The 25,613-nt window shown below is 50.2% G+C and overlaps 1 protein-coding gene across 7 annotated transcripts; it reads left to right on the top strand.

Moving 5' to 3' along the window:
- Positions 1-7,688: 7,688 nt before the first annotated feature.
- On the top strand, positions 7,689-24,937 carry CELF3 (CUGBP Elav-like family member 3). 7 transcript variants are annotated; one of them, XM_072644860.1, is made up of 13 exons: positions 7,689-8,498; positions 9,835-9,917; positions 15,489-15,537; positions 15,973-16,098; positions 16,310-16,389; positions 17,758-17,901; positions 18,236-18,377; positions 18,714-18,863; positions 18,952-19,017; positions 19,333-19,452; positions 19,891-20,034; positions 22,091-22,228; positions 23,843-24,937. In XM_072644860.1, the coding sequence occupies exons 1-12, from the start codon at positions 8,354-8,356 to the stop codon at positions 22,216-22,218; spliced, it is 1,377 nt and encodes a 458-aa protein (XP_072500961.1). In that variant the 5' UTR covers positions 7,689-8,353; the 3' UTR covers positions 22,219-22,228; positions 23,843-24,937. The 7 variants fall into 7 exon arrangements, with proteins under 7 accessions (XP_072500961.1, XP_072500960.1, XP_072500958.1 ...); XM_072644859.1 differs by having other exon boundaries at positions 15,970-16,098; positions 19,336-19,452; XM_072644857.1 differs by having other exon boundaries at positions 15,970-16,098.
- The last annotated feature ends 676 nt before the right edge of the window (positions 24,938-25,613 follow it).

Below are 25,613 nucleotides of genomic sequence, written 5' to 3'. Positions count from 1 at the left end.
TTTCTTATCATTGAATCTCTCTTTGCTTCAAAGCACAATGCCTAGTATATAGTGAGTATTCAATGAATGTTTGTTAAATTAAATTGAGATAGCCCATTCTAATCAAGCATAGGTAACTTTTTTAAGATAAAAAGAGGAGAAAGTATGCTTGCTAAGTGGAAGCTGTGTCTCTTCTTGGATAAAGACTATCTAGAGGTATGGGATAGTATTCTATGTTAAGAATGTATACTCTATTAAGAATGACAAAATGCAGAAATCAGAAGGGAAAAACATGATAGAGAACATTTGAGAGTAAAGATAAACTGAAGGAGAAAAAGATGGGAGTATGTCATTGAAGTATACTATTAGCCACCTAGACAGAGAAAATAGATGAGGAATTAGGAAATGAATTACAAGCTAAGTGCAAAGGCATGACATAGTAGTGACGGGGGACTTTGATTTTCCTGACATTACCTAGCAATAATGCTCCCCTTTCTCTCTCCCTCTGACTCTCCCTCTCCCCTCCAAATACAAAATAGCATATAGCCACAATTTGTCTTAATGAAAATTTCAACCTTAAAAAAACAAAGGAAAATTCTGCTCTAGATCTCATCTGATTCTCATTAACAAGGAGGAATTGTTTAGCAATACGAAAATGATAGGCATACTGAGTCTTTGATCAGTCTCCCTGTCTCAAGCCTCTTCCCGTTTCAATCCATCCTCTACAAAACTCCCAGAGTTATTTTTTTCCTAAGTGTGGATCTAACCATGTTACTTACTCAGTAAACTACAGGATAAAGTATAAACCCTTTTAGCCTTATCATGCATTCTTTCCCTTCCAGTACTTTAAGGCCTCCTTGCTGTTCCTCACATTGGACTCTCCCTCTCCCATCCTTGTGCCCTTGCTCTGGCTGTTCCCCATGCCTGGAATGCCCTCCCATCTCACTTCTGCCTCTAAGAGTCTATTCTTAACTTCAAGCCCCGCTCAAGCACTACTTTCTGTATGAAGCCTTTCTTGATCTCTTCAACTATTAGAATCCTCCCTTCCAAACTTTTTGTTGTTTTCTTGTTGTTCAGTCATTTTCAGTTGTGTCCCATTCTTCATGACCCCATTTGAAGTTTTCCTGGCAAAGATACTGGAGTGGTTTGCCATTTCCTTCTCCAGCTCATTTGACGGATGAGAGAACTGAGGCAAACAGGGTTAAATGACTTGCCCAGTGTCACATAGCTAGTAAGTGTCTGAGGCCATATTTGAACTCAAGAAGGATAATCTTCCTGACTCCAGAACAGGCACTCTATCCACTGCACCACCTAGCTGTCCTCTTCCAAAACTACCTTGCATTTTTTTTGTCTGTCTTCTGTATATTCTTCTATGTGTAATGTCTCCTCTGATAGTAAAAAGAAGTCAATCAAATCACGTCATTCCTCTTGAAGTATCACAGTACTAAGCCCTGATACCTTATGAGAACACTTACTTATTACATCAGTCAATCACTGAGTTAAAATAAGTTAAAAAAAAAAGTACATGATTAATTTACAAGTCCTCAAAAGCTGTTGGATGAACTGGTTGAGCAGTGCTTAAGATGCCAGACTAGAGGCTTTAGATTTCATCCCAAAAGCAATAAGGAGACACTTATTGCTTGGGGGTGGAGGGAGGTGTGTGACATAGTCAAACGTGTGCTTCAGGAAACACTTTTCTGGCTTGTGGAATTGGAGTGAGGAGACCAATAAAGAAGCTGTTGTTATTGTCCTGGAAGGAGGGGTAAAGGGTCTAAACGAAGGTGGTAGCCATGTGAGTAGAGAGAAGGGGGTAGTTGCAAGAGATGTGGAGGGAGAAATATCCAGGTTTGTCAGCTGAGTGAAGATGTGCGGTGAGGGAGAATGAAGCATGAAAGATAATAAGTACCATGATTGACTGGAAAGATGGCATCACCCTTAATAAGAACAAGGAAGTTTGGTGAAGATGGGGAGAAAGAGAATCAGTTGTGTTTGAAACATGTTGACTTTGAGATGACAGTGATATGTACAGCTTGAAAAGTTCCCTGGGCAGTTGGAAGTGCATAACTGGAGTAAAGCAGAGTGTAGAATGGATATCTAGATCTAGGAGTCCTACACAGAGATAATCATTGAATCCATGGGAACTTATAGGGTCATCAAATGAGAGAGGAAAGGAAAAGGTGAAGTTAGAGGGTGGGTGGTAGCCTAGGAGGGTCTTAAGGAATGAAAGGATTGAAGATTCCAGTGAGAACAAAGAATAGGTTTAGAAGTTTTAAGGTAAAAAAAAGAGGTGGAATTATAGGAAGTTAGGACCTGATAAAGTTTTTTGGTCATGGAAGTTGAACACTTATGGTTGATGACAGAAAAAGACATGATGATCCCTACACATGGCTGAAGTTGTGAAGGAATAGGTCCGGGGTGTTAAGAAAATGGTGGAATTTGGAGATTAGGATATTTGAGGGGACATATCAATATTCATAAGTTCTTAGTATGGAGGCAAAAGTTGGTATGGAGAAGGAGATGGTGAAACAAGAGTCTAAATTCTGAGAAAATCTCTGAGAAAAGAGAGCTAATGACCTGGAGGCTGGTTAATCTAGGATCCGACACAAAGCCAGCTGGGATAGTTAACATGGTAGATCACAATGGGGATCCACTTGAGTACTGGCATGAGTTTAATGAGGTAAAATTCACCAGTGAATAAATGTAAAATCTTTGGAGTTCAAAAAATCAACTTCACCATTCTAGATTGAAGGAGACATCATTAGCCTCCTTCGTTTGCTTGAAAAAGATATGAAGGTCTATTTAATGTACTGCAAACCCAACATATGCACTGTGGCCACCAAAAAAAGCTAATGTGATTTTGTGTTGCATTAAGAGAGGCATAAGGAGTTGATAGTTCTGCCGTCCTGTGCCTTAGTCAAACCATATCCATACCATTGTGTTCCATTCTGGGAGCCATGGGAGGCTATTGAAAAGCTGGAAAGTGTCCAGAGGAGGGCAGCCAGGATGATGAAGGTTCTTGAGTGTTTCTTACATGAAGATCATTTAAAAGAACTGGGCAGGTTTAGCCTAGAGAAGAGAGGACTCCAGGGAAACGTGATCTCTGGGTGTGAAAGAGATATTGCATTTGTTCTATCTGGCCCCAGAAGACAGGGCCAGGATGAATAGGAGCTAGGGGGGCAAATGGAAAATGTAGGTTTGGTGCCAGGAGCAACTTCCCTCCTGGATGTATGGAAGCTGAATAGACTTCTTCAGTGACTCTCCAACAGAGGCTGAATGACCTCTTGTTGGGCATGTTAGAGTGGGGCTTCCTCTCTGGGTAGGGAATGGACTGATTGGCTGCTGAGGCCCCTTGCAATTCTAAAATTTGGTGAGTCTGTGATCGTCTGCTTTCTAACAGCGCCCCCCACCCCCAAAGGGGCAGCTAGGTGGTGCAGTGGATAGAGCACCAGTGCAGGAGTCAAGAGGACCTGAGTTCAAATCTCACCTCAGACACTTGACACTCACTAGCTGTGTGACCTTGGGCAAGTCACTTAACCCCATATGCCTCATCCTGGGTCATCTCCAGTCATCCTGATGAATATCTGGTCACTGGATTCAGATGGCTCTGGAGGAGAAGGGAGGCTGGTGACCTGCACAGCCCTCCCTCACTCAAAACAAAGTCAAGTGCAAGTCATTATTTCTCTGATGGCATGGTCTTCTTCGGCAACAAAGGAAGAACACACACAACAGCCCTAAAGGAGCCAAGGTCTCCTAGTGCATCCTGGGTCATCTTCAGTCATCCTGAGGAATATAGGTCACTGGATTTAGATGTCCCTTTAGGTTCCTTAGAGACTCCTTAACTGGGGGGCCATGAACAGATATCATTGGGGCCATGAATTTGGATGGTAAAGCTTACATCTTTATTCTGCCTAATTTCTAGCTGAAATTTAGCATTTCCTTCAGTTATTCATTTTGTAAAAAATATTCTCAGATGTCCAAAGTCTCTACCAGCCTGCCAGAGATGGCTGTGAAACAAAAAAGATTAAAGACCTTTGCTCTAGGGAGTAACTCCTGCTCTAAGGAGGAAGTAACTCCTGTTAAAGTCCCACCCCCCAAGGCCTAATTCATATGCTCAGGTATCTCTTCCAGAAGCCTTCCCTGATTTCATAAGCACACCAGCACCACTACCATTACCCCCCTGGTGAAAGTTTTGTCTTTCCTTCCTCAAATTTCTCATAATACTTTGTTTGCTTTCCCTATGTGAGTCCTGAAAGGCCCACATGAAAGTCTGGAAGTGAAAGATCTGTCTAGAACTCTTCCCTGGTCTTCCTGGCAAAGAAACCTTTCACAGAATGCCTTGGAAATGACACAGGTATCTTAGTCAGCAGTTCACAAGAGGTAGAAGAAGGGTCAGAGATTTCCTCAAGGTCATCCAGTAAATAAGGACAATCCTGAACTAAATCTAAGCTACATTGGCTCTAGGCTTTTCTCTCCTAAGACCTTCCCCACGGACTGGAACATCCAGTGACCCCTTGTGGACCTCAAAACTAGAGACTAGGGGCATTTGCAGTCTAGAGCTGTCTTCCCTATCCTGGCAGAGAGGACAGGGTTCATCATCATTGGTTTTTTTTGGTGAAATGTTTAATATTTCATTTAAGATGATTAGCACAAAGGCTGAGAGGGTATCAGAGTGGCAGATCTGTTGACAAGATCTGGAATAATGAGATCAACAGGGTCGTAGGGTCCTCCTCAGCCCTGTGGGGGAGGGAGGAGGTGACCTGTTTACTGTTTCCATAAATAAGGAGGTCAGAAGGCCAGACAGGTGGAGGTAGGGGCACAGAAGGGGTGATAGAATGGAAAGTTCCCTTTTTAGCCTATGTGCACTTTCCATCTGCCTTTGTGCCCCAGCCCTCTGTCTAGTCATGGTGCCTTGAATCACCAGCTTTGGCACAGAGGGTTTGGCAAAGACATCTCTCTGGTAATGAGTCTTGGGCAGAATGAAGCAATTAGATTATAACACTTCCCCACACACACCCATTCCAAATACCAATGCGTGATTCCAGTCCATAGAACACATGCTCCAAGGATTTGGATGTCAGAAAAAAAGGGAGAGAGCATAATTTCCCACTCTGTGGCATGGGTAAAGCCTCAGAGGGGCAGAGCTGAGGCTGCTAGAATTACCAGTGTAGTTGGTAGCCAAAGGGAAGAGGGAACAGATTTCAAGGAAACCAGCCCCAGAGGGAGAAGAGGGCAGGATGGATGTGTGTAACAAAAGCCAGGAGGACTGGCTAGACTCTGGGTGGAAGGCCAGCAATGGTAACTGCTGCTGAGGGGTTAGGGGTCACACAACTCCTGATTGTGGGATGCTAGGTGAGGAGCAACTGGGAGCTCTTCAGAGAAGAATGAGGACTCCCCTATGCCAATCTCCCCCTTCCCTTTCCCTGCGGTGCATGTATCATGTGTTAGCATCACCTTTGCTTGTGTGTGATCCCTCTCTGGAGCTGGAGCTCAAGAAGGCAGGGACTTGGTCTTGTCTAAACTCTGCCTGTCACATCACATGGCACAGTGTTCTGAACACACTGTCTGCTTAATTAAGGTTTCATGTAATTGAATAATTCACATAGGGAAAAGTAGTATGGCCTAAGAGCTAGAAAACTGCCCTGGCAGTAGAAATACCCAGGTTCCAACCCTGCCTGTGCCTGCTCTGGATGAGAGGCCCCAGGCAGGGCACCCTCTCCAATGTTGTGTTTCAGAGAAGGTGCTGCCTTGCAATGAAAGAAGAAGCTTCCTCACCTGGAAGGTCCCTGATTCACATACACTTGGCATTTTCCTCATAATTCTGTGATGCAAGTGGTGCAAATATTAGTCTCCCCGTTTTATAGGTAAAGAAACAGAGGTTTAGAGGAATTAAATGGCTTATTCAAGGTTATAGTGGCAGAAAACATTAGGAAATAGGTCTCTTAACTCGAGCTGTCTTTTGCCTTTCTTTTTATTTCCAGCCTGGCAGCTAGGAGATATTTCTTGTTGTTCAGTTGCATCCGACTCTTTGGGATCCATGGACTTGTTCATGAGGTTTTCTTGGCAAAGATATTGGAGTGATTTGCCATTTCCTTCTCTAATGTGTCCCCTTCATAGATGAGGAGCAAATGGGATTAAATGACTTGCCCAGGGTCACACATCTAGTAAATATCTGAGGCTGGGTTTGAAATCAGATCTGCCCAGGCCTAAGCCCAGTGGTACCAACTAGCTTAATAAATAGATGCTTAATACATGTTTATTAACTAAGACCAGTGCTCTTTCTGCTATAGCCAAGCTACCTCTCAGAATGAAGTCTTGAAATACTGTAAGTCAGAGTGTTTGTGGGGGAGGGGAGTGATCCCAGATTTACCTACAAAAATGCATGCGGGAGAGAATGGGAAATTCAAAGAGGCTTAGCTTGAAGTCAGGACAGCTGGATTGGGATTCCTGACTCGGGCCCTCGGATGCCCTGTCTAGTAGATGTGTGACCTTATCTGTAAAACCAGAAGGTTATATTTGCACCATCTATTTGATATTGTTGTGAAGAAAGTACTTTGTAAACCTTAGAACAGTATGTAAATGTGAGCTATTATTATTTGATTCAATGTGGGAATCTCACTAGAAGAGACTTTTAAAAGGATAAAGTTAGTCAATCAATAAGCATGTATTTAGCACCAACTGTATGCTGGGGATATAAAGAAAGGTAAAAGACAGGATAAAAGGGGGAAAAGGGGCAGATCCTGAAGATGTTCTCCGGACCATTCATTCATTCATTCATTCATTCATTCCACAGATGTTTAGTGTGTGTATGTATGTATGTGTGTGTGTGTGTGTGTGTGTGTGTGTGATATACTAATACAAAGATGAATGAAATAATTCCATCCTTTAAGGAGATTACAAGAATAACACATATACCAGACAACTTTGGTTCTTCTGTCTCATTTACTAGTAAAATCCCGTGCTCGTACTGCTCTCTGATCTCCGCATGATTGTTCCTTCTCCCTTTCCCTAGATTTTCCCTTTAACCTCATTTTCTTCCCATTTTCCCTCGTCCTACTCTACTCTCTTGTCCCCTCCCCCTTCCACTCCCCTTTGGCTTTCAGCCTACACTACTGCTACCTGTACCTTTTTTTCTCTCCCAGATTTCCCTCCCTGGCCACCTCTCTGGTTCCCATCTCTCTCCTGTTCCCTAGACTCCATGCTCCCCACTGCCCCTCTCCCCAGCTCCCTTCTCCAGGGCCTTCCTTTCCAGCACCAGGGACAGCTCCAGCCCCGGAACAATGGACCCTACGTTAGGGTTCCTCTACAAACTCTCTTTCTTAGTTACACATCTAACTACCGTTGGGGAGGGAGAAGGAGGGGGTAATTGTCAATAGGACCAGCTGCTCTGCTGGGGGTGGTTGGGAATGAGAAACTTGAGATAGAGGGAGGGTGTGGCTCATGCCTGATTATTCGTTCCTCTCCAGGGTAGAGAGTTTGTAGTCCACCCCTGAGGCTGACGTCACTGATGTCAGGGGAAGGGAGGTGGGAGTGGGGGGTGTGGAGGGGGAGGTTTTTGTTGAGGAGAGAACAGCCGGGGAGCAGAGCTCCAGGACCCAGGTGACTGGGAAAGCGGGCAGCCTCATCGGCTGGAGCAGCCGGGAGCCCGCCTAGGCCCGGGGACTGGGGGTGGGGGTGGGTGGGGGGGTAGGGGCAGGACTGGGGGGAGGGACAGGGCAAAGTGACGCCCTGGAGTCCTGCCGCCATCAAAGATCAAGAATTGGGCATCAGGAATCATCGGACCCACCAGAAGGATCAGCCCACAGGGGAGCTGTCTGCCAGGGGGGAAGCTAAGGAAGGACCTGCCTATCCCAAATCAGCAATCCGGGGGTCTCCCCCACTGACACTCCAGGCAACTCAACAAGGCCTCCAGCTCTTTGAGCTTGAGGGCCCCCCTCCCCTCAGGCCCTCCTCCCCACAGCCAGCTCTTAGTCTCAGTCTCCAATTTCTAGCCCTCTCAAGCCCAAGCACTCAGTCTCAGCATCCTGCTGTCCAGTTTCAGTTCCCAGGTTCTGACCCACAAACACCACTACAACCACCAATCCTGGGACATCTGCCAAAATCTCTAGGAAGGAGATCAATCCTTTGGGCTATGCCCCCTGGCATAGCAGTGTGAGCCCAGACCCCTGACCCCTGGGCTCTCAGGATTCCCAGCCCCTTCAAATTCCTTTGTGTGAAGAACACCCCCTCCTCCCAGGCCGTGTGGTTGGGGGCCAAAGGGGGAGCCAGCTCCGGCTGTGCCCCCGGCCCCCACCACCTCCCTTCTCACCGGGAAGCACCCCTGGCCTTTGGGCCTCTTTCCCTGGCCCCCCTCGGCCCCTCCTCCTGGGCCGCCCCGATGAAGGAGCCAGATGCCATCAAGCTATTTGTGGGGCAGATCCCAAGGCACCTGGAGGAGAAGGACCTGAAGCCAATTTTCGAGCAGTTTGGCCGCATCTTCGAGTTGACCGTCATCAAGGACAAGTACACCGGGCTGCACAAGGGTGAGGGGCTGAGGGGCAAGCCTTGAGAGGAGGCATTAACTAGGGAGTGTGTGGGGGATGAGCTGAAAAAGCTCTGGGGGATGGGTCAAGGAAGATGGAAGGTGGGAGAGCGTCAAGCTAAGATTATTGAAGGACCAAAAAGGTGGGGATGGGGATGGGGGGCCTTGGAGGCTAGAGACTAGACAGAAGCATGGAGTAGCCCAGAAAAGCTCAGCTCTGGTCAGGGGTCCAGAGAGAGAGATGGGAGGGTTACAGAGACTCAGGATCAGAGCTAAGGAAGGAGTTTGGAAAGCTGGGAAGATAGGGTACAAGAGCAATAAGGTGAAGGAAGGGGGTAAAGAGCAATGGGGATGAGATCTGAGTTGGGGGGGGTTGGAGGAAGAATAATGAAGAAAGAGGGACCAGAAACAGCTTGAGAGTCTAGGAGGTCCCAGTAGGGAGAACAAGGGTCAGATCTGAAAAGCTGAGGTGAAAAGCAGGAGCTAGATTGAGGGCCACCAGGTTTAGGAAAGGAGAACCTAGGGTTGGGAAGTGAGAACTGGGAATATCCAGGAAGTGGGGGGGGGGTGAATCTTGGAAAGCTGGGAGAGTTGAGTGAGGGCAGAACAATCTCCAGGCCTATCCAAGGGGAATCAGGAGCTGGAAAAAAGTTTGGAAGGCCAGGGACTGAACCATGGTGAGCATCCAAGATCACGGCTTGGCGCCCCACCTGGTGCCCCCCAGGCCTGCTTTAAAAAGAGGTTCTTCCAGTCAGCGGCTTTTTCCCTTTTCTGCCCCTCCAGCCCACTCTCCACCCACCCGTATTTCTTTCCATGGGAGGGACAAAGAAGGATTTGGAGTTGGAAAGTAATTAGGAAATGAGGAAAATCAGAAGGTAGTAGGATAGTGGTGACGAGAGAGATGAAGAGAGCTGAAGGAGACAGAAAAGGAAAGGGAAAGCTAAGGGAGGGGGAGAGTGACATTCACTTGGCTGGAAACTCTGTGCCCCTTCTTCTCCTGAATCCAAGGCCTCATCTCCCTCTTCTTAGTTTTTTTCCTCCATCCCCACGTCCCTCCCTTTGGGGTCTCAGCCCTCTTCTCTCCCCATATCTACAACATCCATCTCTGACAACTCCCCGGAAACTGAATGTGCCCCTCATCACTTCCCCACCCCCACCCCCACCCCACCGCCACTAGCCAAAAGATGTCGAGAAGGAAAGGGAGAGACTTGCCCTGGCTGAGAGAAGGCCTCTTGCCCTCAGGCCCCCACACTGAGAAGCACTTGGGGAGGGGAGGGAGGAGAGGTCGGCTGACTCACCCCCACACCCTATCTTTTTGCCAACACCCCACCCCCCAGGATGTGCCTTCCTGACATATTGTGCCCGCGATTCAGCCCTGAAGGCGCAGAGCGCCCTGCACGAGCAGAAGACGCTTCCAGGGGTGAGTCCCAGCCTTGGCAGGGTCAGTACTTTCAGGGTTTAGTACTTGGAATTAGTCGGGGTACTCCTACCTCCCCTTGCCAGCACTCAGAAGCCAAGTGATACACAAGGGGTACCAAGTATCAGGCTTATCCAAAAGAGTTTTTCTCATCCCCAGCTACCAGGAAATCCTCCCTCTGTCAAGTATCCATCCTTCCTATCGTTCCCTCTCTTGCTCAGTTTAGTGACTCTCAGGGAAACAGGCTTGTCCTGTGATAAAGAGTAGACCCACCCTCTGTTTCCTACTTCCCAGTTCTCGAAAAGGTTATCCCCCAGAGGCTTAGCTGATTCCATAGTGGAGGAAGGGGATGTTCAATTGCTAGGATTTACTAAATGCCAATTGGAAAAGGCAGGAGGCCCCCAAGGGCACTGTATCCATGGCTAAGAAAGAAGCAGTAGCTAGAGTGGGCGTGAGGCAGAGGGGGTGGGCAGTTTCTGTGTGGCCTGAGAAATAGGTAGGGAGTGTCTGCTAGATTAGCATCCCGGGCCCATTTTGGAGCTCAACCTGGCCCAATTTGTGCCCCCATAACAGGCAGAGGGAGCTGAAGGCCACACACTCACTACCAAGATGGTCAGGACATGGACAGAAACGAGCTGGGGAGGAGCCTTAGGTGGGAGGGGCAGACTTTGGTCTGATACAAGGTCCTTCTGCCATTCTGGGGAACTGGGCCTGCTTGGAGCAGCCATGTCCAGGAAAGCAAAGAGGGTCCCCAAAGGGGAGGCCCTGCTCCCCAACAAACAAGGATTCTTTGTTCTTCATCTCAGCAAGTCTGGTGGGTTGTCACATGGGGCCGGGTTGGCGACTGAGGCCAGAAAGACAGAAACCTAGATTCATTAAGCTAGCCAGTTCCCTGCCAACCCCAGTCATCCCATCCCCCCATTGCTCCCTCACTCCTGCCACCCAGACAAGTGATCTCTCCCAAGGGAAGGAAATGTCCCTGTCCCTCTTGCTATGTACAGTATCCCCTTGTCTTCACCCTATGGCTGCCAGAGTCTTTCTTGAGTCCTAACTTCTCTTCCATTTGCTTGGGTCTCTGCCCTGTCTCTTTCTGGAGATGGAAGGTGGATCTTACTCTTTTTCCTAGAGAGAATGTGACCCAGTGACAATAGGGAAAGAGAGCCAGAAAGATAGACCTGGGGACTTGAGGGAACGAGGCCTTTCTAGCAGCCCCCAACTTGAACCCCTTTACAAATGCTTAACTCTCCACTCCTGCATCCTTTTAATTTCATTAGCGCCGCTGAGGGAGAGGAGGAGTTCAGGAAGACAGCCTCTAGACTTTCCCCGTACTTCCAGCCCTAACCCAAAGATCAAGCCTTAGGATGATCATAACCCCATGAAGTCAATGGACATGGCTACATGGGCAGATGGGCTTATGAGTCTATGTGCCTGCATCTGCATATATACATTATATGCACTTGTACATGTAAATCTCTCTCCGTAGTAGTGTGTTTTAGAGAGTACATGTAGATGGGAAACTTCCCTTCTGTCTCTTCCATTTTTCCTTTCCTTCTTTCCTCAGTGGCTCTGAGATATACTTCATATATGAGCAGCCTCCATTTGTTTCTTCCCCTGTGTGTGTGTGTGTGTGTGTGTATGTGTACATCTCTTTTGTCTCTATTTCAGTAATCAGAGAGTTTGGGGAGGGAGAGACAAGAGGAAACCGAGGGAGAAAGTGACTCTGGTAGGGGCAAAGGTCCGGGTTCAGTGTGGACCAGCCCACATAGGGGGATAGTGGGCATCTGTCTTGCATCCCTCCCCAGGTCTCTGAGACAGCTCAGGTAAGAAGGAAAGATGGTGAAAGGAGAGGCATTCTCCCTTTTTCTTGAGCAAATAAAGTGGGGGATGGGTTTCTAGGAAAGCTGGGGACAGGTTAATGATTGCCCAGTGTAGGCCCTAAAGCACCTAGCTGAAGTGTCCTTTACCTCATTAGCCTTCATGCTGAGGAGCATAGTCCAGGGCTTCCAAAGACTTGGGGGGCAGGGAATGAGTTAGGCACCCCTAGGGTAAGCCTTGAAAGTGAATACCTCCAACCGGAAAACTGGGGGGTAGGACAAGGGTACTGATGGGTTGGGGGAGCAGATGTCTGAGCCCAAGGCCCTGCCTGGCCCTTTGTACCTTCCCCCTCCCCCTCCCTCAGGTCTTTTTTCCTGCCACCTGCCTTCCTTCCGAGCTTCATTGTTTCCCCACAGACAGCCTTTGTGTGTGTTGTGTGTGTGCATGTGTGTGCATGCTCACACACAAGAGGAGTTCTGCTAGAAAGTTCTTCCTAATGTCTCCCCACTGTCCCTTCCTCTGACAGACCCCCTTTTTATGGGTATATTTGCTTCTCTTTCTCTTTCCCTGTCTCCTCAGCCTAAAATATGATGGGAAAGAGCTCCTCCACACAGATGGGTCAGGATGAGGCCTGAGGTTCTATACTGTCCTTCCTCTTTGGCACCCCCCATAGGCCCTTGGATCCTCAGTAGTGGGATGTGGTCTCATGATGGCGTCTTCACCTTCACTTCTGGTCTGACCTGAGACTCGACTTTTGAAAAATAATCCCACCCAATTAGTATACATGGATTTTTATTACTACGCTTATTCCCTATGATAGTTCATAGATCTCCACCTGAAGGGCCTGAGTCTTGACTAGGACCCTTGGGCATCACTGAGGAAGCGATTCACCTTTTGGTGAATAGACTTAGGATATCTTGGTAGGGGGATCCCTAAGCAGGGAGGATTAAAAGCTTATGTTTTGGTGCTGAGACCTAAGCTGTACCTGCCTGAGGTATAAATAGCCCCTTCTTCTTTTGGAAGCACTATACAAGGCCTGTCACCTGGCCGGGGTAGCTAGGGAACAGGGGCCCTTGTGGGTGCCTGGTTGCCAGGTAAACAGGGCACATCTGGACTCTGGGGAGGGGGGCAGGTGTGGCCAAGCTGAGCTAACAAAGCCAGAGCCTCCCACAGGAAGGATTGGGGCAAAGGAGGGACAAGAGACTGGAAATGGGGGATTTAGGGGCACGGAAGAGGGTTGTTTGTAGAGAATGAGAACAGCCTTGCGTTGGGTGTCTGGAAGCTTGTGTTTGTACACTTGTGTGTACATACTTCTTTGTAATATATATTTATCATCGTCAGTAGATATTTATTGTGTCTGCAAAGCATGTGTGTATTTATGTTCTGTCTACCCTGTGAGGAGAGGGAAAAGTGTCTTTATTTCCTGTTTTCAGGGGTTCTCTGGATGCCTGAGTTCCCTTCTCATTCCCTCCTGCTCTGGCCTCCTTTCTGAAGGCCTCAGTTTCCCTATCTACCATAAGAAGAGTCTGAAGTACCCTCCAGTGATGGAAGCTTAGAGCCAGGAACAGGAACTCCCTGGATTCCTATTTTTTAATCCTAGATCTCTCTTGGGGATGAATGCCTAGCAGACTGGCAGGTCATGAGAGGATCTCTTGTTTGTCATTACTCATGTTCAAGTGAAAAGAAAGGGAGAATAATGGTCGAGATGCCCTGTTCACCACCCATCAAGAATTCTCCCCAACCACTCCACACCCAGTAGAGGCTAAACACAGACACACACTCCACCCTCACCTCCCTAAGCCGCTTTACATTGGATGGGATAATCCTGGATTGGCAGAGGACAAAGATTGCTTGGGAGGGAGCAGAGAGAGAGGATTTGGGTGTTTTTTTTCCTATCCCCCTCCACCTCTGCCAGCTGCCCTCTGATCTGATGATCCATGAGAGGACTGGGTCTCTCTGCCTCTAGTTTAGGGATTAAATCACGGTATGATCTAGGTATTATCAGGAGCCGTTAGGAAAGTGTAAGAGAATGGGAAAAAAACAGAGCCTAACCAAGTGGGTTTTTTCCAGGCTAAATCTGAACAATCAAACAGTGGGAACACTGAGGGAAATGCCCCTGAGGAAAGGGACAGATAAAGGGTGGGAGACATGGGCAGGTATGGCTTACCTCTCTCTATCAAGTTAATAAGGTCTCACAGGATAAGGGGCTAGAAGGATCTCAGAGGTGGTCTACTCCAACCTCCTCATTCTATAAATAAGGAAACTGAGGCCCAGAGGGGAAATGACAATGCCACAATGACATGTTCTGCACCTGGCTGGTTTGTGACAAAGCCAAGGCTAGAACCCAGGACATCCTCCTAGTGCTCTTCTCGCCTTCCCTTGCTGTCCCTTCTCTTTCTTTGTCTGTCTCCTTCACCCTTCCTCCTGAAGGAGCTCCCAAGAGATGTGAAATAACATGCAATTGAATATGTTTTCTCTTTGAGTCAACTGTTGAGGCACTGTTTATAACAAAATAGCCCCAGTGCTAAGGGAATGCCAGGGATGGAATGGGGGCCCTGGGTGTGAGGGGGAAGGCAGAGAAGAGCCCTCTGCATGGACAGTCATCTCGGCTCCTCCCTGGTTTCTGAGGTGCCTCATTCCCTGTTTAAGAAAGCGTCCTGTAAAGGGCAAAGATAAGGTCCTTCTGCCAGGGTCAAGGGACTCGGGCAAGAGAAGAGAGAGGGGCTGAGGATGCACCCATTTCCACTAAGGACTGAACAAAGAGGCCACTACCAGAGGTCGGGAGGTTAGCGATCAGGAGAACTTCATAATAGGTGGGAGAAGTGCGAAGGGGAGGGCTGCGAGGGAGGCCGGGCCATCTTCAAAGATTACTCCATTTGGAAAAGATAACTGGGTGTTAGAACCGGAGGAGGGAAGGCAGGAGAATGATTGGATTGACCCCCAAAAGGGCCTTTGCTTCTCTTTTCCCCCTGGAATAAGGAAGGTTTCGTGGCCCTCTCCGCTGTGCCCACTGCCCAGCCCCCACTAGATTTTTCGCCCCCAGCATCCCCCATTCTCCCCACCTCTTCTCTGAGTGTGCTGAGCGCCAGAAGTGATGACGTCACTGGTCGCCGGGGCGACAGGGATGGATAAATCAGGCTGAGTGGGCGGTTGCCATGGCGTGCATTCTCCCGTTGCCACGGTGACTGGGCATCTGCTCCCTTTGTGCTGCCCAAGATCCTTCCCCCGGGGTCAAGGGGTACAGGGGGGATAGAGAAGGGGCAAGGAGGAAGCCAAGATATCTGTAGGGTTTCCCTTGGTCTGGAGCCCTCAATGGGGTTTCCATCAGTCCTTCAGTCTTCAGTCTAGGGTTGTCTGTGGGATTTCTCAATCTGGATAATTTACGGGATGCCTCTGTAGTCCCTGCTTTTTCAAATTGAGCTGGCCATGGTTGAAAACTATTCGGTTGGCTCTGTCCCACTATACCAGCATCATCCCTGCTCCTGTTTTCCAAATCTTGATGCTGTGCCCCCCAGGAGAATCTCCTCCCCTCATACCCTCTCCATCTATGGCCCTGTAATCTCCCCAGGTCCTAATCTCAAGGGAAGAATACAATTCATTCTTCCCTCCTCCTTGACCCCAAGCCAAGTCCCTGAGCTTTGTGGAGGAGGGGCAATGACCTGGACTGGGGGTTCCGCACCCCTTCCCCCTCTCCAAAGGCCCTGCCTCAGGCTGACTGGAGGAGGGTCCCCAGCAGCTCCATCATTTTCTCTCCTTCAGATGAATCGGCCTATCCAGGTGAAACCAGCAGACAGCGAGAACCGAGGAGGTAGGCTCTCTCCTTAGCTGGGATCTTTCTTCTTCATTCCTCCAGCAACCTCCCATTGTCCTAGTTATCAGGTCACCCAGAGCCTAAAGGAGTGGATGGGAGATCCCCTGTGAAGAAAAACTGGGATTTCCAAAAGGTTCTTGGACCTAGGCAGGAGTAGTAGTTGTCCCAGTGGTTTGGTTGGGGAAATTGAGGTCCTGGCAGAACTGAGATGATCACCTTGTCTTGTAGCCTGGCTTTTCCTTTCCCTCTCCATAGTTTTTCCATTTCATATCCCCATCGAGGGGGAGGGAGTAACACACAGGCTAGACATGGGGCTTAGGGTAGGCTAGGAATAGCCTGCCTCCCTTCCCTTTTCATATTTCCATTATGGTGGGAGGGCAAGGAAGAAAAGTCTGAAGGCCTTTTTCTCTTCTCCCGCCCTGCACCCAGAAGACAGGAAGCTCTTTGTGGGGATGCTAGGGAAGCAGCAGACGGATGAAGACGTGAGGAAAATGTTCGAACCATTTGGGACCATTGATGAGTGCACAGTGCTCCGGGGACCTGATGGGACCAGCAAAGGTAACCTGCCCAGACCTTGAGGTGCTGGCTGTGCCCCTTTCTGTGTCCCCCCGGTGCTCTGTGACCCAATGGGGCCCTCAGCAAGGAGGGGATATGGGGAGAGTCAGAGGATTTTCCTCCAGCATCTTTGCTCAGATGAGGTGATGCTAGAGTTGAACGTGGAAGGAAGGCAATTACCCCTTTCCACTCTCTTTTCTCTCCCTTCTCCCAGGCTGTGCCTTTGTTAAGTTTCAGACCCATGCAGAGGCCCAGGCTGCTATCAACACCCTCCACAGCAGCCGGACCCTCCCGGTGAGAACTTTTCCTACTTTCTGAAATCCCTCCCTAAGCTAAGCCATCTGCTATCTGTGCCAGTGGGCAGAACATCGCTGCTCAGAACTCTGCTGGCATTTCAAGGAGCCACATGCCTCCTCATCCCTCATTCCTCATCCTGTGTGGCCTTGACCTGGCTTACACAAGAAAGCCTGTTGACTCTCAGTCGCCTTGCTGATGGGAGGTACCCACCTGGTGACACCAGGGAGTGTGCCTTCCCTGAGTGCAGAGTTGGGGGGCAAAGAAGCAGCAGCTTCTGGTGGGGGGAGGGGCTGGAATTATAAACCTCTACCCCAGATAATCCACAAATCAGATCATCCAGAGGTGATGTGATGGTGGTGATGATGACCATGGTAATCCCTAGAATTTCCTAGAAATCCCTAGTAACACTTTTACTTTTCCAGTGCCTTCAGGTCTGTTAGCTCCTTCTTAATGTCCTATGGAAGGAAGGAAAGAGGGCGGAGTAAGAGAGCTAGTGCTTTGGGAGACTGCTGGGAACCACAAAGAATTAATAGGCTAGAACATCAGACCAAATCTTGTAAGATAAAATTTAATAGGGATGAATGTAAAGTTTTACATTTGGGTTCAAAAATTCAACTTTCCAAGTACAAGATAGGAGGGAAAGTTAGATAGTACATCACCTGCCAAGAGTCTGGGGTGGCGGGAGAGTGGGGGGTTAGTACCCCTCTAGGAGTTAGGGTGGATGGCAAGTTCCATAGGAATTAACAGGATTTGCCAAAGAAGCTGTGTCCAGATGTCCTCTGCCTGGGTCAGAACACAGCTGGAGAGCCGGGATCAGTCTAGCAAGGGCAGTGAAGTTTGGGAAGGAGGAGCGCTTGCAGCAGGCTGAGGACAGGGATGGAAGAAGGAACCCGGTGTCCCAAGTGGTTGAAGGCCAGTGGTCTGTTTGACTTCAGAGGCAGAAGCAGGAACGATGCGTGGCAGCTGCAGAGGCAGACCCAGGCTTGATACTCTTAACAGTTGAGGGTTCAGCAGGGGCCTGTCCCTCGAGGCACTGGGGTTGGGGAGTATGGAGTATGACTGCTAAGATCTTGTCCAACTGTGAACTGATTCAGAGACAATTTGCCTTGTTTTGGAGCCTTTTAGGGTCCCAAAGAGATTTACTTATTGATTGCTAGGCTGATTAATTCCAAGAGCCATCGAGCAAATTGTTAGTGAAACTTGGCCAGAGCTTGGGGCATCCTCACTCCCTAGTAATAGGGAGCAGGATGTTAGCCTCTCAGTTATGGCACTGGCCTCCTGTTGTGGAGAAAAAGCTCAGGACAGGCAGGGAGGAGAGAAGGGCTCACTGCCTGTCATCTGATTGCTGTTGGGTCTTTGTCCCAGGGCGCCTCATCCAGCCTTGTGGTAAAATTTGCTGACACAGAGAAGGAACGAGGCCTTAGACGCATGCAGCAGGTGGCCACCCAACTGGGCATGTTCAGCCCCATTGCCCTCCAGTTTGGAGCCTACAGCGCCTACACCCAAGCCGTGAGCACCAACCTCAACCCTTCCCTCACTTCTCTGCCCCATCAGATGTCTCCCACTTTCCTCCTCATTTGTCCTTCTTGACCCCTAGTCTCATCTGCAGTCCTGCTCTCCCTCCACCAGGCCCTCATCTCTAAGCTTTCCTTTCTACTCTGTGCCCATTCCCCCAACCCTACCCTGTGTACCTTCCTTCTTCCACTCTTTTCCTTTTCCCCCACCCAGCCCTCCACCCCTGGGAAGAGACCAAATGGTGGCCTGGTCAGGTGGGTGGGTGAGAGGGCACTGGGGAGACATCCAGGAGCCCAGCCCCACTCACACCCTCTCCCCACCCTCCCAGCTGATGCAGCAGCAGGCGGCCCTGGTAGCAGCTCACAGTGCCTACCTCAACCCCATGGCCACTATGGCGGCCGTGCAGATGCAGCACATGGCTGCCATCAATGCCAACGGGCTGATTGCCACCCCCATTACCCCCTCCTCAGGTAGGGATGGGCCAGGGAGTGGGAGAGCCACAAGAGGAATGATGCGGGGACTTATGTCAGACCTTCCAGGGGCAGGGGGTGGAAAAGGAGTCGGGTGTTTAGGAGGGCCTGAATGATCCTGGAAAGGCTTAGGATCAGGAATCCCTTTGCTCTGTGAACAAGAGGTGAGGGGCATTTACCTCCTCACCCTTCATAGTAGGACCCCATGAAATTCTTCCTAAGACTCTCCATCTGTCTCTCCTTGTGTGTGTCCGTGTATGTGTGTACGTATGTATGTATGCATCTGTCTCTCTACTTCTCTCTCTGTCTCTGTCTCTGTCCCTTTCTCCTCCTTAGGAACCAGCACCCCTCCTGCCATCGCTGCCACGCCTGTCTCTGCCATCCCTGCCGCCCTGGGTGTCAACGGCTACAGCCCTGTGCCCACCCAGCCCACCGGGCAGCCGGCCCCTGACACCCTCTATCCCAATGGTGTCCACCCCTATCCAGGTGGGCTAGGTCAGAGACATGCCTGATTGGGCTCTGCCTTTGGGCCTTCCCGTCCAGGCTCTCACAGCCCCTCTGCTGTTCTCCCCAGCCCAGAGCCCAGCGGCCCCTGTGGACCCTCTCCAGCAGGCCTACGCAGGAATGCAGCACTACACAGGTGAGCTTCTGGCCCAGGGCACTGGCCAGCCTCCAGGAAAGGATGTGAACCCCAGGGAAGGGACTTGGTAAAAGCAGCTTCTAACTTGGTGGGAGTTTGGGACACTATTATCTGTTTCCACTGAAAAACAGAAACCCCAGCAGGCTAGAAATGAGGCTGGATAGATATCTGATAGGGTGAATAAATCAGGAGACTGAAGGCTGATTCCTCACATTTTTCGGTTCTGGGAAGACTGGGAAGAGGTGGGGGGAAGGCTGGCCATGGGTCAGGGAGAGCCCCATTGGCTCTCTCTCCCTCCCCTCCCACCTCCCCCAGCAGCCTACCCAGCAGCCTACAGCCTGGTCACGCCCGCCTTCCCTCAGCCTCCAGCCCTGGTCACCCAGCAGCCCCCTCCACCCCCCCAGCAACAGCAGCAGCAGCAGCAACAGCGAGAAGGTATCTTTGGGTGGGGTATTTGGGGGTAGGAACATGGGGGGCCTGGACAGGGGAGCTTCAGGGATAGGATCTTACTGCTGGAGCGTTTGGGGCCCAGATGTCTGGAAGTGAAGAGGAGAGTGGGGAAAAATGCTACTGAGACCTGGACCTGCATTAAGTTGGGTGGGGAGGGGACTGACCTCTAGACTCTGGCCTGCTTCAGCCATCTCTGTCATTTTTCTCTGCCTCTCATGTCTCTCTCTGTCTCTGTCTCTCTCTGTCTCTCTGTGTCTCTGTCTGTCTCTCTGTCTCTCTCTGTGTCTCCCTGTCTCTGTCTCCCTCTCTGTCTCCCTGTCTCTGTCTGTCTCTCTGTCTCTCGGTCTTTCTCTGTCTGTCTCTGTCTCTGTGTGTCTCTCTCTCCATTGCTCTGTCACTGTCTCCGTCTTTCCAACTCCCCAGGCCCTGATGGCTGCAACATCTTCATCTATCACCTGCCCCAGGAGTTCACTGACTCTGAGATCCTACAGATGTTTGTTCCTTTTGGCCATGTCATATCTGCCAAGGTCTTTGTCGACCGGGCCACTAATCAGAGTAAATGTTTTGGTAAGGACTACTCTCCTTCAAGCCTGCCCAGCCCCAAGATCCTCCTGGCTCCATCGCCTCATTCCCATGGAGGTTCTAGGCCTAGTTCATGTAGGGCTAAACAGTCCTGCTGGGTGGGGACACAGAAGCTGACCATGGGAGAAGAGCTGAAAGCAGTGTCTGTGTCTGGCCTGAAGAAAAGACAGGGATGTGAGGGACATGACAGCTGTCTGCCAGTACTTACTACACCTTCCACAATATATACTATGCTGTTTGGTGGAATGAACTGAATTGGAGGGCTGCTACATGAGAGGTCTTCTTTTCCTGTTGCTCTGGAGGGAGGCTCAGTTTTAGTAGAGAACAGGAAATCCATTTCTAATAGCAGCCTACTATGGTAGAAATAGCTGTGGCCTTGAGCCAGGAGAGTTGGATTCAAATTCCGATTGGTGCTCAGCACCTGGGGAAAATCCCTTCTCTTTGGACCTGAGGAGCCTCCTTGGAACAATGGGAAGGATCGCGTGTTCGTTACATACTTCCCAGGGTTGTTGTGTGGAAAGGGTTCTGCAAATCTTTGCAAGTGTTCTATAAATGGAAGCTTATTTTAAAAAATAATAGCCAGTGGTAGAATGGATGGCCTGGAGATTGTGAGTTCAGCATCATCAGAGGCAGTCTGGCTGAATGACCTCTCAGGGTTCCTGTGGAGGGGATTTGTCTCTACCATGTCATAAGTTGGCCTAGATAAAGTCTAAGCTGCCTTTTAGTTATGAATTTGCCTATGGGGGTGGGAGCAGATAGGGTTAGTGATGCAGAGGAGCCTGACCTTTCCCTTTCCTTTGAAATCCAGGATTCCTTGGAAGAGGCAGTCTGGCTAGCGGAATGCAGGGAACCAGCCAGCAGCATGGCCTCCTTCCCTAAGGGCTCCTGCCCAAAGTGCTCTCCTCCTTCCCCAGATTTTCTTAGAGCACTTGGGCTTCCTCTTTTGTTCTTAGGTTCTCTCTGGTGCCTAAGTCTTACTCTAGTGCCTGCCATGGCTATGTCCCTGGAGGTCCCCCCAGGTAGGACGGGCTTCCAGTAGGTCTTAGGATCTGAGGACCAGCCTAGCCAAGTACTGGTCAGTCAATAAATATGGATTAAGTAACCACTAGGGGGCAGTTACTGTGCCCAGACACTGGGGTTACAAAGACAAAAATGAGCTCATCCCTGCCCTCAGCTTCCATTCTGTCAGAAGAGCCAAAGACACATAGACATGTAAGTGCATGCCACATGTATTCAAAATAAACCCAGAAAATTAATGAGGAGGGGTTAGGACAGGTTTCCTGGAAGAGGTGGGATGTAAGCTAAGGGTGAAGATGGCTCGGAGGATGAGGCCAGCATGTGCAGAGCTCTTTCCAGACCTGGGGGACAACTCGCATGAAGTCATGGAGATGAGAGGGTGGGCTTGGCCAGACAGTAGGGGCAGGAAGGTGTAACATGTAAAAAATATGGATGGGAAAAGTCAATGAGGACCAGACTGGGAAGGATTTGGAAGCCAGACAGAGGAGTTTGTATTTGTTACTAGTGGTGATTGGCCATCACAGGAGTGTTGAGAAGTAAGACTCAGCCAGGTAGTACTCTGGAAGCTCCACTTAGGAAGTTATGTAGGAGCTGGATCGGAGAGGGCAGAGACTGGTCAGGAGGACTAGTTAGAAAACTGTGGGAGAGCCCACTCTGGAAGGATGACACGATTAGACTTGAGGGTGGCTGCTGCTTACCCCGCTCCATAAATTGGAAGGGCTGAGGGCATTTTGTCTGTGTCTCCCCGGGGTGTGACCCAGTCTCTTGGTCCAGATCTGTGACTTCTGAATTTCTGACAAGAAAACTCTGGACCAAGGGCTTAGCAATCATCATGTAACCTCTACGCTTAGAGAGGTGCCTGAGAAGGACACAGATAGGATGTGTATCCAAGTGTGCTTAACTGAGGCTGTCTTTCTGTCCCCCGGTCTTTGCACATGCACATAGTAGGTGCTTAATAAACACTTGTTGAATGAGATTTTTGGCAGAGCCTAAATGGCCTCCACCGTTCCGTACCTCCCTCCAGGCTTTGTGAGTTTCGACAATCCAGCCAGCGCCCAGGCTGCCATTCAGGCCATGAACGGTTTCCAGATTGGCATGAAGCGCCTCAAAGTCCAGCTCAAGCGGCCCAAGGATGCCAACCGACCGTACTGAGGGGCAGCAGGTGGGTTCTTCTCCCTTCTCCATCCTCCTTTTCACCCCCACCATAGCCCATCAGCCATCACCTTCCTCCCCTTCTCCATTTATCCCCTGTGGCCCTCCGCTCCATACTCCCAGAAGAGCGATTCGAGGCAGCTCTCCTTCATCTCCTTGTCTTCCTCCCATCCCCCGCCCCGACCTTCTTAGCAAGTGTCCTCCCCTGCACACTCCTTTCTTCCCCCACACACAAATAAATTGCTCCTGGGGCTGCAGCCTCCAGAGCTGTACCTGTCCTTGTCTGTGTCCTCCCTCAGCCCCCCTGGTGTCTGGTGTCCACGTGTCTGTGTGTGTGCCTGGTTCTACTTGGGATTGGAGAGGAGTAAGGGGGTCAGGACTTAGGGGTAGATGGGCCAGTCTAGTGGCACTCCAGGTGGGCTCCAGGATATCCCCTGCCTTTCCCCTTCAACACCTCCCCTTCTCCCTAGTCAGCAGGAGCCTGGGGGGTGAAGGGTGGTGGTCGGGGCCGAGGGGAAGTGGGGAATCCGGAGGGAGCAGTGCAGAGACAGGAGGTAGAGCCCGAACTCTCCACGTCCTTGGGAGCAGTTCTGCTTTAGATAGAGGAAGTCCCCAGCCTGGATTACTGTGGACCTCAGTTAGCCGTCAGCAGCTACCAGCTTGACCTCAGGGTCACAGGGATGCAAGACTTGGTTGTATTTTTTATTGTTTATGTCCCTTGGACAAAGTCCCCTAAAATGCACAAGCCAAGAACGATACCCACACTTTCTGTTTCTCCCCCTTTCCCCCCACTCCCGGCTGCTTAACTCCCCCCCACCCTGGGGGCCCCCAGCCCAGGGCCCGTGTCCAAAGTCGGCCGACGCCCCCATCCCGGACCCCTGCTCCGGGCCCCTGTAAGTCGCATGGAACGAGCGTGTTGTCTTTGGAGCCGAATGTTTGTTATTTTGGGGCGGGGCCGCGGAAGTGGGGGGAGGATGCCCCCCCAACCCGATGCAAGGGCTGGGGGGCAGCACGCGGGCCGTGTTTGATCCGACAGTGGTGACCGTGCTCTGTGTTCCGTTCATTTCCCTCCTCGCTCTGGGACTTCCTTGTGTAAAAACTGAGGAAACAAGGCAGGGAGCTGGGCCAGGAAACCCCTGCCCCCAGCCCAGGTCTCCAGGACCCCCAGCCTGGCCTCCGCAGGCTCCTCTCCCTCTGTGTCTTTCTTGGACTCTTATTACTGCCCCAGAGACGCAGTCTCTTCCGCTACATCCCCCCATGGATTGCTGTCTCTCTGTCTTCCTTTACCCTTGCTTCTTTCTTTCCAGTCCCCGCCTCCCTCTCCCTTTCCTTCTCTCCCTCCCTGCCCCCCCTTCTCTTTGCCCCAGACTCTCAGTCTTCCCCATTTGCTGTTTGAATGTGTTCTCACTAACCTCTGGTGATTTCTTGTAGCTTCTTTTCCTTCATTTGGCTCCTTCCCCTCCCCTTGCGTCTATACCCCTTTGGACTAAGAGTTCCCTTCGTCCCTTGAGCACCACAAGCTCTGAGCTCCCTTCATCCGCTCCCATGTACCTCTCCCCTTTTCCCTCCCCCTTCATTCCTCATCAGGCTTTTTCTGCCTCACAAGTGTTTCCTTCATTCACAGGTCTGGAGATGCCAGAGGAAGGGGATATTGCCCCATTCCCTCCTTCCCCACTGACCACCCCCAGCCCTCTCTGCACATCTGCTCTGGTCCTTGGCTGGGCCCTCTGGGGACAGCTGCTTCATGAGTCCTGGGGAAGCAGGACAGACACCTCCACTTAGCCTCACTTCTCCTCACAAACCAACTTTCTTCTGCCCCCCCCCATGCCCACCACAGTCTTGAGAGGGATGATGTGACTGAGCCCCTGTAGTTCACATGGGTGCCCACCTTCTCCCTGGCACCTGTTGGACCTCACAAAGGCTGCAGAGTGGGAACAAGGGGGCACAGCTCCGAGGGTTCTAGGGCATCTCTTTTTCCTACTAAGGGGTGGTACTTGTGCCCTGGAGCCTCCAATGCCCAGCCTTTTTCCCTCACCTCTCCCCATTAGGGGACTACTTCTATCTCTTGAACTGTGCAGACCCCCAGGAGGGGAACAAGGGACTCTGATCCCCCCCATTCCTAGCCTCTCCTCCACTAGGGGAGTGTCCCAGAAACTCTCCCCCTCACTCCTCTGCCCCAACTAGAGCTAGGACATTCCTGTACTTGGGCCACCAGCCCCTAAAGCTCACTGCCTCCCCAAGTCCCCTCTGGGGCTGCCCATCTTCTGCTCAGCCACAGAGACCCTTCCCCAAGAGAAAAGACCTCCCATCCCCCAAATAATGTTTACAGTCTCTGCTGATCCCTTTCCTGTAAATACCACATTGGTGCGGTAGCCAGCCAGGCCCGGACGCTGCCATCTCTCTTTCTGGGAGTTTAGACAATGTTCCCCGTGGATTTTTTTCTTTCTTAATTTTTTCTCTTTGGTTTGAAGGTTAGGGGTGGGAAGGGATGTGGGTGGGAAAAAGGGGAGGTTTGGAGGGGTTTATTACCTGGTCATTTTCTTTAGGAAAAGGTTTTAGGGGAAGGGATGGGGGTGGATTGGGGAGGGGATGGGAAGGGGAGCCTGGGGAGTCCTAAATTTCAAACAGTTCTCAATGCTTAACTTATTTATTTATTGCGTTTTACTTTTAATAAGTTGATTTTTTTCTGTCTAAATAAAGAAAAAAAATTTTAAAAGTTTCCCTAAAGAGTAGTGTTTGGCAGGTCAGCTGTGGGAGAGATTGAGGAGTGTCCATGGAGCCTTTCCAGGCCCAGGGGATCCCCCACTTCCGAGGACTTCTCCAGCCTCTTGTCCCCCTCTTATTCCCTCTTTCCCCTGTTCATGTCTCATCAGGGTTGAAGGCTGGAGCTCCCTGTAGAGCCAGGGAGAAAGGAGAAGTGTGGCAGAGTGAATACACTCCAGGCCATTTGGGGATTTGGAGTCATAAAGTCATGAGTTCAAATCCCTCCTTAGACATTTAATAGCTGTGTTACCTTAGGCAAGTTACTTAACCTGTCAGTCTCACTTTTCTTTCTGTAAAGAGGGTAATAACAGCAGCTATCCCACAAAGTTATTACGAGGAGCAGAGGAGATACTATACAAAAACACTTTGCAAACCTTAAAGTGCCCCAACAGTATTAGCCATTTCATTCACCCTCATGGACTCTGAGGGATGTTGGCTGTTCTGGACTTCTGTTTCCTGCTGTCACATGGATGAATTGTCCCTGTTTCATTCTAAGGATGATGCTGTAGATGCCACTGAAGCTTCTGAACAGACGGGCAGTTCTGTGTGTTCTCTCTATTGTGGCATTTGGGGCCAGACAGAGGGTGGGAGTCAGGAGGGCTGAGCTTGAAGGGTAACCTAGGACATCAGAA

The sequence above is a fragment of the Notamacropus eugenii genome, chromosome 2 (assembly GCF_028372415.1).
Source record: "Notamacropus eugenii isolate mMacEug1 chromosome 2, mMacEug1.pri_v2, whole genome shotgun sequence".
NCBI lineage: Eukaryota > Metazoa > Chordata > Mammalia > Diprotodontia > Macropodidae > Notamacropus > Notamacropus eugenii.
This window is presented reverse-complemented; position numbering and strand designations above follow the sequence as displayed.

Coding starts and splice junctions, on each gene's coding strand:
- CELF3 (XM_072644857.1), top strand. CDS start 8,354: ATGAAGGAGCCAGATGCCATCAAGCTATTTGTGGGGCAGATCCCAAGG. Junction 15,538..15,969: donor AGACAGCGAGAACCGAGGAG/GTAGGCTCTCTC, acceptor CCCTGCACCCAG/AAGACAGGAAGCTCTTTGTG. Junction 19,018..19,332: donor AGGAATGCAGCACTACACAG/GTGAGCTTCTGG, acceptor CACCTCCCCCAG/CAGCCTACCCAGCAGCCTAC.